This window comes from Anopheles maculipalpis, chromosome X (genome assembly GCF_943734695.1).
Source record: "Anopheles maculipalpis chromosome X, idAnoMacuDA_375_x, whole genome shotgun sequence".
Classification (NCBI taxonomy): domain Eukaryota; kingdom Metazoa; phylum Arthropoda; class Insecta; order Diptera; family Culicidae; genus Anopheles; species Anopheles maculipalpis.
In genome coordinates, this window is record NC_064870.1 from 13,640,630 (window position 1) to 13,655,269 (window position 14,640).

The 14,640-nt window shown below is 41.6% G+C and overlaps 1 protein-coding gene across 1 annotated transcript in view; it reads left to right on the forward strand.

Moving 5' to 3' along the window:
- The first annotated feature begins 1,724 nt into the window (after positions 1-1,724).
- LOC126563172 (early endosome antigen 1-like) overlaps positions 1,725-14,640 on the forward strand; it is a 169,515-nt gene continuing 156,599 nt past the window's right edge. Inside the window, exons 1-11 of the mRNA XM_050219834.1 lie at positions 1,725-1,788; positions 1,969-3,243; positions 3,391-5,636; positions 5,721-5,952; positions 6,107-6,118; positions 6,325-6,777; positions 8,024-8,107; positions 8,181-8,352; positions 8,994-9,220; positions 9,295-9,639; positions 13,088-13,153. Coding sequence (XP_050075791.1) covers positions 1,726-1,788; positions 1,969-3,243; positions 3,391-5,636; positions 5,721-5,952; positions 6,107-6,118; positions 6,325-6,777; positions 8,024-8,107; positions 8,181-8,352; positions 8,994-9,220; positions 9,295-9,639; positions 13,088-13,141 — 5,163 coding nt within the window. The 5' untranslated portion in view covers position 1,725 and the 3' untranslated portion in view covers positions 13,142-13,153. The remainder of the gene's footprint in view (positions 1,789-1,968; positions 3,244-3,390; positions 5,637-5,720; positions 5,953-6,106; positions 6,119-6,324; positions 6,778-8,023; positions 8,108-8,180; positions 8,353-8,993; positions 9,221-9,294; positions 9,640-13,087; positions 13,154-14,640) is intronic.

Sequence of the window (14,640 nt, forward strand, 5' to 3'; positions counted from 1 at the left end):
TCTTTTTGCATTTACTTTAATTACTTTAGTTCTGAAGCTCCGTTGAGCGATTTAAACGAATCGGCATTATGCACTCGTTGAGGTTTTTTTGTTGCTAGGGATCACAAAAGGCACCAGCAGATCCGAGCTTAGGCAAGGCAAGGAATAAGGAGGAAATGCCTTATAAATATGGTTATAGAATTTGTTCAACACAAGCGGCGTTGACAATACGGCACTGGACCGTTATTAATTATAAATAAATAAATAAAAGATCCGAGGTTAGATTATTCAGCGATTGGTTCATACATCCAAAGCATACGGAATGTAATTTAAAAAATCTCGCAGCAGTAGCAGTGAATTAATATTAGTACGACATAAAAAAACAAATGGGCGGGCGTAGGGTTGAAAAAATCTACTGGAATGATTTGTCCCTTCCGTCGGTGGGACTGATTGTAAGGCTATGGTGGTCACATTCCATTCCACCTATAGTTGTCCATAACACGTGACAAGATTATTCCACGAAAAACAATAAAACGGAGCAACTGCTTATTAAAATATTGGGTTTTATAAGACAAACAAAGTTATTAACACTTAATTGTTTCTTGAATGATATGGTTTGTAGAGCGTCGAAGAATTTGAAGAATGCAACTAATTTGAATGATTTAAGTAACCCTATATTCCAGGCAACCGGCTACACGGGTAGCCCAACAGATTTTAATTACTTTTTACTCCGAAACTAGGAATCCGATTGACTCGAAATTTGTTTCATGTGAGCAAAATACAGCTATCTTTATTTTTATAATTGATTATGACGGTCCAGTGCCAGCTATCTGCTCCAGTCAACAGCTATCTGTGATTTGGTTTTGAAGTTTTCAGAATAAATCAAATCATTTTTTGAGAATAGTTTTTTTTGTGCTATACTTCGTGTTTTTTGTTTTATGTAGGACGAAGTTTTCTGTAACGGTTTTTATTTAAATAAAAACACTTAACATTTTACCTACTATTAGTAAAATTCTGAAACATTCAGATTACATTTTTGGTTTGCAGTTCTATAAACTGGTAAATTGCTTAGTGTTGTCAGAGCACTTAATTTTTTTCATTTTGTCCTAGAAAACATGTTTGACGATCCATAACTTTGAAATGACTTCGAATTGAGGCAGCATATTTAATTTAATAGATAGAAAATGAGTTAACATAACTTTCAACAGAATATTGCATTGATATTGGACTGCGCATAAAAAAATATAAGTCTCTAAAGTTGCTGGTTACCCGAGATAGCTCGGTTGCCTGAAATATGAAGCTTTTGCTGATTGCCAAGGGACAGAGTTAATAACCAATTAAATTCCCTGTTGACCAAATTGCCTTAATAACCAGTACTATGGGGGTTTTCAATACTAATTTCTATTTCTACTCTTCTAATTTTGGTACTGCCTTAGTTGGCGGATGTAGCAATATTTTGTCAATATGGTTTTAATTAAAAAAAAAATAAATAAATGTAAACAAAAGCTATAAATGAACATTTGCTTTGTATATATATATATATACCTTGACAATAGATTTGTCATCCAGAACAAACTGTTTAATCTGACAGTTCTGAATTTTGAACCGAATCGAGATACAACTGCCATTTGCGACGCCATCAGCCATCATTATATGCAGCTAGCAAGCAGCTACTCTGACTGTGTCTGTGAGAAAAATGTGTATTGAATTGAAATTTGTATCTGTAAATAGTGTAGTTTAACAGCAATGGCCGAAAATCAGTCAGCCGAGCATAAGGAAGCGTATTGGCGCCGAGTAGTGCTGAAATGGGTAATATGATGCGTGATCAAACTTAGTTTTCTTCCAGTGCATGCGTAGGAAAGCTGTTCCTTCAAGACTGACCTACAAGACGCATATCCAAATGTTTACCCTAGGTTATAATGTTTTATGTAAATTTTATTTCCTTTCTGATATGTGCCTTTTTCCTTCATATTATTTTGAAACTCTAAGGTAAAATGCGCCGAATTAACCACCAGCCACGATAGCTTCGATTTGGATACCTGCTACACCAACTTCCGATGCAAAATTGAAGCATACTACGAATTGATCGAAAACACCGTTGCGGAGTTTCTACGGGTACAGTTTCCGCACTTTGAGTTGGAGCTGAGTAACGAAAACGAGGTGCCGAAATGTGATGCTGTTTATGTATTTTCGTTGATGCTTTACTTTTCCTGCATCCGGTACCCGATTCCATACTTTCAAAACGTTGGCCAAGAGTTCGATGTAGAGTACCAGCGAAGCATGACAGCGTTTCTGAACTCTTTCGTTTCGAAAGACGGCAATCAAATCATCATCAACCGATCATTCCTAGATAAAGCGTTCCAGAGCGCCAAACCAGTTGCAAGCGTGTTAAGCGAAGAATCGTCTAATAGAAGAGTTCTTAGTCAACAGATGATCACCAGCACACCGAGCGGTAAGCTTGAGATGAGGAAACCGTCACCAACAACGCCGAAAAGTGTGGCGCTCGAATGGAAGTTAAAGAATCTCAACGCATTGCTAGAAACAGCCCAAGCCGAAAACAGCAGCCAGGAAAGACAAATAGAGCGTTTGTTGCAAAACATGAAGAAGCTACAGGAGGAGAAAAAAATGTATCAGTCGAAAATTAACATTTTACAGCTAAAGGAAACGTGTGCTTGTGGAAACAATTTGACAAATTTACCAAACGAATCCAACCGAGTTACAGAACAGCTCCAAAAGCAGCTTGAATCGAAGAACCAAGACATAGAGATGCTGCAGGAAGAACTCAGCAAGCTGAAGGAAAGCGCAAATGCGGAAATAGAACGATACACGTCGATGAAGAAACAGTATGCGGTTCTTGAGGAAGACAACCAGCGCATGAAGATAGCTGTCGAAGATTTGAAGGAAGATATCAGCATGAAAGAAGCTTGTAACCAAAATCTGTTCGAAATTGTCAAAGATTTGCGACGCTTTATTAACGAAAACCAAATCAAAGGCGCTGGATTGATGGAATCATTGGAGAGTTCATTTGAATTTTTGGATCAATCTTTTAAAAATGTGGCATCAGACGATAGCCACTGTTACGACTCCGAGAATCTGGCATCGACAGTGGTAGAAATCAAATTGAAGGAGAAAGAGCATGAACTAGAAGCAATGACAAGGAAATCGCAAGAGTTAGAAGACAAGCTTAAGGCACACTTGGAAAAGCAGAACCATTTGCAGGCCGAGTATAATGAAAAAGATGCAAAGCTTCGGCAAACATTGGCTGTTGCAGAAAAAGAGAAATCAATACTTGAAAAAAACCTTGAACGGGAAAAAGATAAGATGCAGGATTTAAATCGACAGTTGCAAGAACGCGAACGTTTGGTGTCCGAGCTGAATGAAAATACTGTACAGCTTCGACAAGCATGGGAGAAATCAGAGAAAGAGAAATCTCAGCTCACCGTAGACCTCGAGGAAGATAAAGCTTTCATCGAAGATCTGAACAATCAGCTGGAATCACAGAAAAAAGCGCACCTGGAGAAATATGAATGTCTGCAGGCTGAGATGAAACAGGAAACAGCAGGCCTTGTAGAATCATTGGCAGCAGCTGAAAAAGAGAAATCAACTCTTGTAGAAGACCTTGAACGGGGAAAAGATAAGTTGCAGGATTTAAATCGACAGTTGCAAGAACGCGAACGTTTGGTGGCCGAGCTGAATGAAAATACTGTACAGCTTCGACAAGCATGGGAGAAAGCAGAGAAAGAGAAATCTCAGCTCACCGTAGACCTCGAGGAAGGTAAAACTTTCATCGAAGATCTGAACAATCAGCTGGAATCACAGAAAAAAGCGCACCTGGAGAAATATGAATGTCTGCAGGCTGAGATGAAACAGGAAACAGCAGGCCTTTTAGAATCATTGGCTGCAGCTGAAAAAGAGAAATCAACACTTGTAGAAAACCTTGAACGGGAAAAAGATAAGATGCAGGATTTAAATCAACAGTTACAAGAACGCGAACGTTTGGTGGCCGAGCTGAATGAAAATACTGTACAGCTTCGACAAGCATGGGAGAAAGCAGAGAAAGAGAAATCTCAGCTCACCGTAGACCTCGAGGAAGGTAAAACTTTCATCGAAGATCTGAACAATCAGCTGGAATCACAGAAAAAAGCGCACCTGGAGAAATATGAATGTCTGCAGGCTGAGATGAAACAGGAAACAGCAGGCCTTTTAGAATCATTGGCTGCAGCTGAAAAAGAGAAATCAACACTTGTAGAAAACCTTGAACGGGAAAAAGATAAGCTGCAGGATTTAAATCGACAGTTGCAAGAACGCGAACGTTTGGTGTCCGAGCTGAATGAAAATACTGTACAGCTTCGACAAGCATGGGAGAAATCAGAGAAAGAGAAATCTCAGCTCACCGTAGACCTCGAGGAAGGTAAAGCTTTCATCGAAGATCTGAACAATCAGCTGGAATCACAGAAAAAAGCGCACCTGGAGAAATATGAATGTCTGCAGGCTGAGATGAAACAGGAAACAGCAGGCCTTGTAGAATCATTGGCAGCAGCTGAAAAAGAGAAATCAACTCTTGTAGAAGACCTTGAACGGGGAAAAGATAAGCTGCAGGATTTAAATCGACAGTTGCAAGAACGCGAACGTTTGGTGGCCGAGCTGAATGAAAATACTGTACAGCTTCGACAAGCATTGGAGAAAGCAGAGAAAGAGAAATCTCAGCTCACCGTAGACCTCGAGGAAGGTAAAACTTTCATCGAAAATCTGAATAATCAGCTGGAATCACAGAAAAAAGCGCACCTGGAGAAATATGAATGTCTGCAGGCTGAGATGAAACAGGAAACAGCAGGCCTTTTAGAATCATTGGCTGCAGCTGAAAAAGAGAAATCAACTCTTGTAGAAAACCTTGAACGGGAAAAAGATAAGCTGCAGGATTTAAATCGACAGTTGCAAGAACGCGAACGTTTGGTGTCCGAGCTGAATGAAAATACTGTACAGCTTCGACAAGCATGGGAGAAATCAGAGAAAGAGAAATCTCAGCTCACCGTAGACCTCGAGGAAGATAAAGCTTTCATCGAAGATCTGAACAATCAGCTGGAATCACAGAAAAAAGCGCACCTGGAGAAATATGAATGTCTGCAGGCTGAGATGAAACAGGAAACAGCAGGCCTTGTAGAATCATTGGCAGCAGCTGAAAAAGAGAAATCAACTCTTGTAGAAGACCTTGAACGGGGAAAAGATAAGCTGCAGGATTTAAATCGACAGTTGCAAGAACGCGAACGTTTGGTGGCCGAGCTGAATGAAAATACTGTACAGCTTCGACAAGCATTGGAGAAAGCAGAGAAAGAGAAATCTCAGCTCACCGTAGACCTCGAGGAAGGTAAAACTTTCATCGAAGATCTGAATAATCAGCTGGAATTACAGAAAAAAGCGCACCTGGAGAAATATGAATGTCTGCAGGCTGAGATGAAACAGGAAACTACGGGGCTTGTAGAATCATTGGCTATAACTAAAAAAGAGAAATCACAGCTCGCAGCAGAGCTCGAGATGGCTAAAGCCAAGATGCAGGATTTAAATCGACAGTTGCAGGAACACGAACGTCTGCAGGCGGAGATGTGTCAGAAAACGGCAGAGCTTCGACAAGCATTGGCAGATGCAGAGAAAGAGAAATCGTATCTCACCGAAAATCTGGAGATCTGCAGTAGGGCCAAGGTGGAGGATTTGAAACAACATGAATATATAGTTGCTGAGTTGAGCCAGACAGCTTCAGAGCTGCGGAAAGCATTAGCTGAACCAGAGCAAAATAATTCACAGCTCACAGAAGACCTCGAAAAAGCTAATGCCAAGATGGAAGATTTGAATCGACAGCTACAAGAACATGAACGTTTGGTAGACGAGCTCAATACAAATACTTCCCAGCTTCAACAAGCTCTGTCAAATGCAGAGGAAGAGAAATCATCGCTCACCGAAGATATCAAGAACGGTAAAGCGCTCATTGAAGATCTGACTCGTCAGCTGGAAGCACAGAAAAAAGGACACCTAGAGAGCAATGAACGTCTGCAGATTGAGATGGATAGGAAAACTGAAGGGCTTCGCAAAGGATTGATTGCAGCAGAAAAAGAGAAATCTCTAATCGCAGTAGAGCTCGAGCAGTGTAAAGCTTTTATCAAAGAGTTGAATAATCAGTTGCAAGATCATGAACATCTGCAGGTCGAGCTTAATGAGAAAAGTGCAGCATTGGCTGAAGTATCGAAAGCTAAATCACAGCTCGACGATGATCTCGCTAAAGAAAAATCAAAAACAGCCTATCTCAATCATCAGCTGGAACTGGTCGAAAAAACGAAGCTTCTCCATGAACAGTCCAGCACCTGTCAGCGCGATGAAATGGCTAAACAGATTTTGACCTTGCAGCAGACTCTAGATCAAGAGCAGGAAAAATCGGAAGAGATCAGCTGTCAACATATGCAGGCTAAACGCCAGGCGGATGATCTGGGTGTGCAGTGCACAAAGCTAATGCAGCAGCTATCGGCGGATCGCAGCGAAATGGCTAATCTCCAGCAACAGCTTGCAACGAAAGATGCAAAACTGATGGAAATGAGCGTGCTGCACGAGGAAACGGTGAAGAAGTACGAAAAAGCGTACCAGGATGGCGAAATAGTTGCGGCGAAACTGTACACAACACGGCTAGCGTTGAAAGAGAAGGAAGAATTGTGGGCGAAGGAACGGGCGTCGATGGCTAACGCGATGGAGGAGAAGTTACGCGATGCAAGGATCGAGCATGATAGCAAAATGGCAAAAATGAAGGATAGAATGGTAAGTAATGCTTCTATTTTTTAATGTTAGTTTTTTTCCGTTTGATTTTTGCTATCCATCATCAGCCTGACGATAACATTTTAGTAAGCAGACTATAATGGCAACGGTAACGGTTTTTCACACGACAGAACTCGGTACCAAATATCTCATCCGAACGCGTTACGCAGGACTGTGACTATCCGAGCTGTGGATACATTGAGTCAAAGAAGCTAGAAGCTTTAGAAAATAGTACAGTTTCAATAGCCTTTTCTTACATTGCAATGTAAAAAAAGACATCACAAAACACTTGACTGGACATTACACGTACCCTCCCCCATCCGCAGCTGCCTCTTTTGCTCATACCACCCCTAGCACTTGTATTCGTTACATGGAATCCATGCCGCACATCCCTGGCTGAAGATGTCCGCTGACATTGTACACTCCTTTTATCTAATTGCAGCCCTCAGGTTCATTCTGGAAGAATGTCATCTTATTGACGAGCATTAGCGTCGTTTTGCTCGTAACATTCTTTCGAGAATTCAAAATCGAACGGCAGTATAAATATCCACCATACTATTAGAAGCGAACGAGGACGAACTTATTCGCCTAGCGAAGAACTAACACGAAGAACGTGTTAGTGGCAGGACACCTGTGTTGGGACCGGGGCTTTCGAAGCGGAGCATCGTTGGGATGTTGTTAGTCCAGGGGGAGGTCCGGTGGAAGGGCGACAACGGCGCCAGTTCTCACACGACAGAACAGGGGTTCTAATCCCATCCGGGTATCGTTCCCCCGTAGTGTGAGGACTGGCTATATAACTACGCGGACTATCAGCAGAACTATTTATTAAGCTGTTGGCTGACCGGCGTGACCTTATAGAAGGTCGTTAAGCCAAAAAGAAGAAGAAAAAGATGTTGTTTTTCGTTACCAGGGGGACAATTTATATTATTTTAGTGTTTGGCAGTTACTGGGTTACATGGGTTCATTAAATTTAAATAAAGCCTGATACGTTTGTTCAGAATTTTCTATTTTTCAACTAATTCCCTTTTGCGAGAAGTTTTTTGGTGGACTTACTGAAGTGATAAACACGTTAGAATCCGATATCCTAGCGTCAGCGTTCAGTCAGTTATTTTGATTTTGCAGTGCTAAAGAACGGTGTTCCAATTTCCAACAACCGTATCCATATTTTATGACCAATCTAATCATAACAAAAACACACACACATCAAATAATTTTCTGTTCTGGCTACTACCATTTGCAACCATTTTAGGTGGAGCTACACAAAGAAGTTAAAACAAAGCTAGAATCCGAGAATCAAGGGTTGCTATTAACGGTTGAAGGCTACAGAAGGAAGGTGTGTATAGCCAACAACGAGCACTGGAGGCGTTTTCGATTAGCGAGTAAATATTTTTTGCACTCTAAATTAGGTGGAAAACTTGGAAATACGCTGCGCTAAGCTACAGCAACAGCTGGCCGAGATGAACGAGCGCAATCTGGAAGTTCGGAAAGAGAATCAGCTGCTCCATATCAGGATAAAGTCACTGGACGAGTTTGGTAACGATCGAAAGTCTGTGCTGCTACCAACTCAGGCAAACTTGCGTGAGTAGTTGTTTAAAAAATAGCCTTTTAAACAAATAGAACAGATTTTTTTTTATTTCGCATGACGGCCAGGCCTCTAATTCCTTAAAATCTAATCATATTTTTCCTTCCTTCACAATTCTTCCAAGTTCTATGCTATATGGAGGGTAGACATTTCCTTCTTTCTCCGTTTAAGTGCACACCTTATCGTTGTTGTCCTCTCTGGTTCCAGGTTAGGGGGTTATAGGGGGGTTGCGGATACTACATTTCGTTGCCAGCATTTAAAAGTTGTGGCTGGCGACTCTACCATCGGCAACTTTGTGAAGCTACAGTAGCATCTAATTCGCGCATTCCGCCATTAGTAAGACCGCCAGTCACAACTTCATGTCTCCCAAAACGAATTCATTGGTTCAGTGATCTAATGCTGTCGCTTGCAACCCTGACGCTCACAAAGCGCATGGACGCAAACGCAGGAACCACATGCTCTGTCGGGCGGGCCATGCACATCTGTTATGGGGTGCAAAGAAACTTGTGAGCGGGAATCGACCTTTCAAAAATATTGCCACCAGAGGCACTTCGTTTGGCCAATGAGGCTGGGGATTCCGCAATGAGCAGCCAGAATATTATAAATTAAGGAATCTCTTCTTGGTAAAATATTGCAGGCAACAATTTCAAGATGGAGGATGAGGAGGGGGAGCTGTTCAACAATATGTATCTGGCTGACTTAAAAAGTGGGCGCTGTGTGTCGCCCGGTGGTCCATCAACCACCAAAAGTGGTCTGAATCGGTACTCCGAACTGTCGCAGCGCAATTCGATGGTTATGCCCCACTTACGCACGAACTATGTGGCGCTCGAACCCGACTGTGAGCCACCGCAGGATGATACACGAGTAAGCAATTGATAAGAACCGAGTCAAACTCGTTTGATGATCTAATGTAAATGTCTTTTTTTTTTCTTCTCTAGGACAATATGTCGACCACATTCGATGATAGCTCGACAGGTTTGATCTCGCGCCGGAAGGTTAGCGGGATCACATCCTACAAGCGTCCCGGTCCACCAACGCCAAGCAAGCGTGCCGGTCGGCTGTCGTTATCCGGCGCACTGTCTGGCAACCTGGTCGGTGAGGTACAGTACAAGGAGGTATTGCGAGACGCTAACGCAAATGATGCCGTTGGTGGTGGTACTGCTGCTGCTGTCGTTGGCCCTGGAGGAGAGTCGGCAGCACGGACAGCACGAACAAAAACGCCCGGCAAGTTTAAGCAGATGATCAGTTCGTCCAGCCTGCTGAACAACTTTCAGCGCGACGAGGTAAATAAGAAAACATTCTTTCCGTATTATATATGAGAGACTTTGTCCCGTTGTGATTGTTCAGAAGGAGACTGTAATGTGGATGGTTGATCCATAGTTAGTAGCGAAGGACCTCTACATTCTAGACACTAGCCTCTAGATTCAAGCCTCTAAACTCTAGCATCTAGACTCTAGCCTCAAAGTATTAGTTAACCAGCCACGTAGTTCGAGTGAGTGTACCTGAGTGTGTGTGTGCCTATCTGTATCGTAGTGTCATCGGTATGTAATTCGAGTAGGGTAGCTGTACCAGTTTTCGGCCGGCTATTACAGCCGTTCGGCAAAAAATCGTAATTCCTATTAATATCAATTATTTTGGAAGAAAGCATTATTATATTGGTTGTTGAACTATCGAACAAAGTTTCTATATACGTGGTTTAGCGTTTGAACCCATTTTTAAGAAATATTCGTAAAAATCCAAGCAATGATTTTGTTCCTATTTTCGGAATTGCGGATACAGATTGAAACGCTATGAAAAGTGCAATTATTTACAATTGAATATGACGGTCCAGTGCCGTATTGTCAGAAAAGCGCAATTAATAATTTAAAAAATGTTCAAACATCTTTTCTACTCTTGCTTAGTTTGAATGTTTGATCAATAACGGTTAAATAATTAATTGAGCATCAAAAATGGGCACATACTTGGCTCATTTTCGTTAAAAAAAGTATTTATTCTATCATACAGCATAAACGAGGGTTTTTAATTTCGTTTTTTTTTTTTACTGCATAACGACGGCCAGGCTGTAGTCTTATCAATTTTCGATGTATACCCCCTACTACTATAACCACCTACCCGTATGCATCAAAAAGCGACACAAATGTTCCGATTTTTCAAACGTTTGCGCTGTCACCTGGTGGTCGGTTCACCGGTTAGTGGTCAGCTTTGAGACCTTTACCTCTTCATTAACAGTAGGTAGAACGAGGAACATTAAAATTTCTTTGCGTCAAATCTTGTTCGTACCGTTTACTCAATACGGGCCCGAGAAAAAGTCGGCCGTTGTTTCCTCACATTTCCGATCGGCCGGAATCGGTCGGGCAAACATCTATAAGATTTTCAAGAAAGGTGAGGCTTTGTGTTGAATAATCATTCGACACAAATTATTCTACATTTTCATCGGCCATAAAGCATAGTTAGTTACTGTTTTTTCCAAAAGAGAAAAAAACCGTTTGATGATATATGTTAACTGAATTATTTGCTTTTTACCTATCCTATTTATCCTAAACAAAAATAATGTTTGGTGCTAGATACGCCACTGTAGATATAACAGTTTTGGAAGCGAAAAAAAGGTAGAACAAATTTTAAAAATTCTCTACTAAATGCTATTAGTAAGACAGCAAATAGTCTCACTTTTCTTGAAAACTCCATGCAAATACGACGAATAGTAGATCAAAAGATACAAGGTTTACAATCGAATAAATTGCTAACTCCCATACAAAACGTATGACACCTACCCGGTCGTAGATGTAAGGGATATGAATCGAAAAAAATATATTCAAATTCAATTTAAATGTGTTCTTTTTGCACGAAAATGTGAAAAACAAATTGGCCTAGGCATGCGGTACGACTTCCCTATCAAAAGATATGTTGGAATTAAAGTGCAAAACCTACCCAGGTCATTGACAATATAACTTTGAATAAGCTAAATCGATAAGAAAAATCGCACTTTACATTTTTTGATGCCCTTATTTGCTTAAATATTTCGGTAAATATCCCTCTAAATGTGGACAAAATTCGTATTTGTCGAATAAACATTGGTGTTTATCTTTAGTAGTCAAAGGATATTTTTTAACAAATTTTTTCTCATAAAAATGCTTGTTTTGCTATCTTGCTGAAAACTGGTACAGTTACCCTATTTAAACACGTTGCTTGCGCGTTTATCTTTTAAATCGCGTCTCACCTGTCTGACATGTAGGAACGTTTTCTGTCGAAAAATAAATTATTAATGGGAGTTTAGATGTTTCGCACTATTTTGGAATAATTAAGGATAACAAGTGTGCACTGCCCAAGGGTACCGCATACCAGCGGTGTATGCGGTGTGCAACGGATACCAACATCCACCAAGAATACCCGCCAAATGCGCGTGCACGCTTTACTGCCATCGCAAAACAGAAACGCTTGCAACGCGAAGTTTCCTTTGATTCCAACCGTTGTTTGGGCGAAAATACGATCTCAACACTACCGTACACGGTGGACGAACGAATGACCGTACCGTTGGGTACCATATTGGAATGTCCATTGGTTAAGGACGAGCAGGATCAAGTTTTCGCGACAACACACTGTAACACGCTTACACCGGAAGCTACAGTACGAAAGACAACAGACTACTACTCCTCCAGGCCATCTCCTGTGGTAGACATTACTGGTGCTGCTGCTACTACTGCTAGCATCACCACCACCACTACTATGGGGATATTGATAGCAGACGCCACACTCGTGGAACCAATCCCTGTAAGCGATTACAGCTTCAAACATCCGTACGGCAGCAGCCGGTACAATATCCTTCGCAAGCAACAACTCAGACGCGCAAATCGTTGCGAACTGTACGACAATGCGCGCCAACTAGTGTCCAAAGGCAAACCCGGTGCACCAGTTGCCATATCAATCGCATCACCCGAAATGGACGTCAATAGCACGCATCACAGTATGGACATGACAACGGACCACAACGATGACATCACTCAGTACTACAGTTTTAGCACTGTTGATCTGGAGGACAGTGTCGTTCGCACGGTCTTCCCTGACGCGATTACTAGTAGCCGCCACCACACCACCTACATTCCACCACTGTTTCTCTTACTGGCGGCTTGGTTTGGCATGTTGGCGATGCTCATGTTTTGTGTCGATGATGGATGAGTACGATGCACCGATCGAACGGGAAGAGTTAGCTGTAAGAGACACTCGAACCGGGGATTTGTTTTTAGTTTAGGCGTTCAGGGGCTAGATGGGATGTTCAAACAAATTATTTATTTAGCTTTAGTGATCCCTTTTTCTTCGATGCGATTGTAAAAGTAGGTAGGAATGATCCTAATTGATAAAATTACTTTAATAGCAACTAGTAAGAGGATATTCAATACAAATTTGCCTTAATAGTGCCTGCATAGGCAGATTTTGTCAATAGGGATGAATATTTTAGTTTTTTTTTTTTTCACGTGTGCACGTTCAATGACCTAAGCTGAGGTTTCCTCCCCTTTCCCGATTATTATGGCCTCTTTCCGAGGCGATATTGTATCGTTTGCGCACCTTTTAGAAAGTATTATTGCTCTGGATTTTTTTTAAATTTATTTGTATCCCTTTTGAAGGAAAGATGTTGTAACTGTAGTAAAAATATTAACGTTTGCCATCCAATAAATAGTTTTGCGTGCAAGCGGGAATGATCCACCACAACTGTTTCGATCTGTTACAATTTTTCAGAACACCTCCCCACGGCGGCGGCTCAGCTGGTTTAACAAGGGCAAAAAGTTTTAGTAGCGAAAGAGAGTGAGACTAGCGAGGTGATCCTCCACAGCCACGGGTGCAATTTCGACTTGTTTATCGTCGTCGTCGTCGTCCTAGTAACCTCCTACTATCACCACCGATGAACAATAGTTTACGATAGAGTTTAACTCTATTTTTTAATTATTAAGTATGTGTTTCTAACTCTATTTGAATAAATATCGCGAAACCCTATTTGAACACCTGAATACCGCGATCATATCAGAACCGGAGGTTTTTATGTATTCTCCTACATGTACACACACCTCTCACAACCAGGTATGGTGTGTATTGGTTTGAAGATAGAGATCGGGTTCTCCTTTCTTAGTGGGTTGAATTGTTCACCTTTCAACACCCAACAGCTTGATATATCTGATTCGTCCGCTTTGTCCATTATAGAATCTGGGGCACGGTTGGACCGCGGTTGAAATCCCATCGGGGAACGTTCCCCTGTAGTGAGCACTGACAATCCAATTAAGTGAAAACAGCATGTCTAGTAATAAGCCATTAGATGACCGGCGTGTCCTAGAAGGTCGTTAAGCCAAGAAGAATCTTTGGGGCAATAGGGAGACGCCGTCGATTCATGTTTCTGTGAGGGTGGACTAATATATTTACTTCAGTAATATCAAGCACTTTCCTTTTCAGCACGACGACACATTGCTTATACATCCGAAACCAACCTTCCTGGTGGCGCCTTTTTTGTCGTTTAAAGGGTAAAGGGTATGAGATTGATGTGGAACGTTGTTGGTTAATAGATTTAATTGCGTTGCTTGTCTCTTTGTCATGTAATATTTGTAAAGTTCTATTACTTACCAGCTCACTTACTTATTCGACCCTACAAGTACATTGCGGTCATAGCGTACTCTGGCTGATCTGGGACGCTGCACAATAGTGAGGAGCAGCCATTGTCATTGTGGTCTCAAGGCTTGTGGCAAGAAAGATGTGGAGACCTTAGGCGCGTTCGTTTTGAAGCTTTCCAACCAAGATATACTATCTGCACATCAACAACTCGCGAGGCGGACCGGTGGTAGAGGCGACAGCGGCACCGATCCTTAATACGACAGGACCGCGTTTAAATCCGGCATCCGGACTGTTTTCCTCCTTAGTGAGGACTGACTGTCTATCCAACTGACCACGACTGGTAGTGGAGATAAGCTCACTTGGAGGGCAAAGCGTGTAAGTCATTGACTGGAATATGGAATCCTGTCTCATATAGCTTCCATCACCCTTTTGGCACGAATAGCAAAAGTAGATAATTTCTGCGCAAGATCAGCTAGAAATGTTAATTTTGCAGAGGAGGCACGCATTCTGGACTCTATCCGCATTCTAGCATATCTCGCTTTTTGAATATCTATTATCATATGCTAAGATTCCAGCTGCAAAGATTCTACAGTTCGGCTACTATTCCGGGGCAGATCTCTAGTGCCTTATTGTGTTCTTGAACCTTGGTAACACATTATCTCGGTTTTGTTTTTGTGATCCAACTATACACA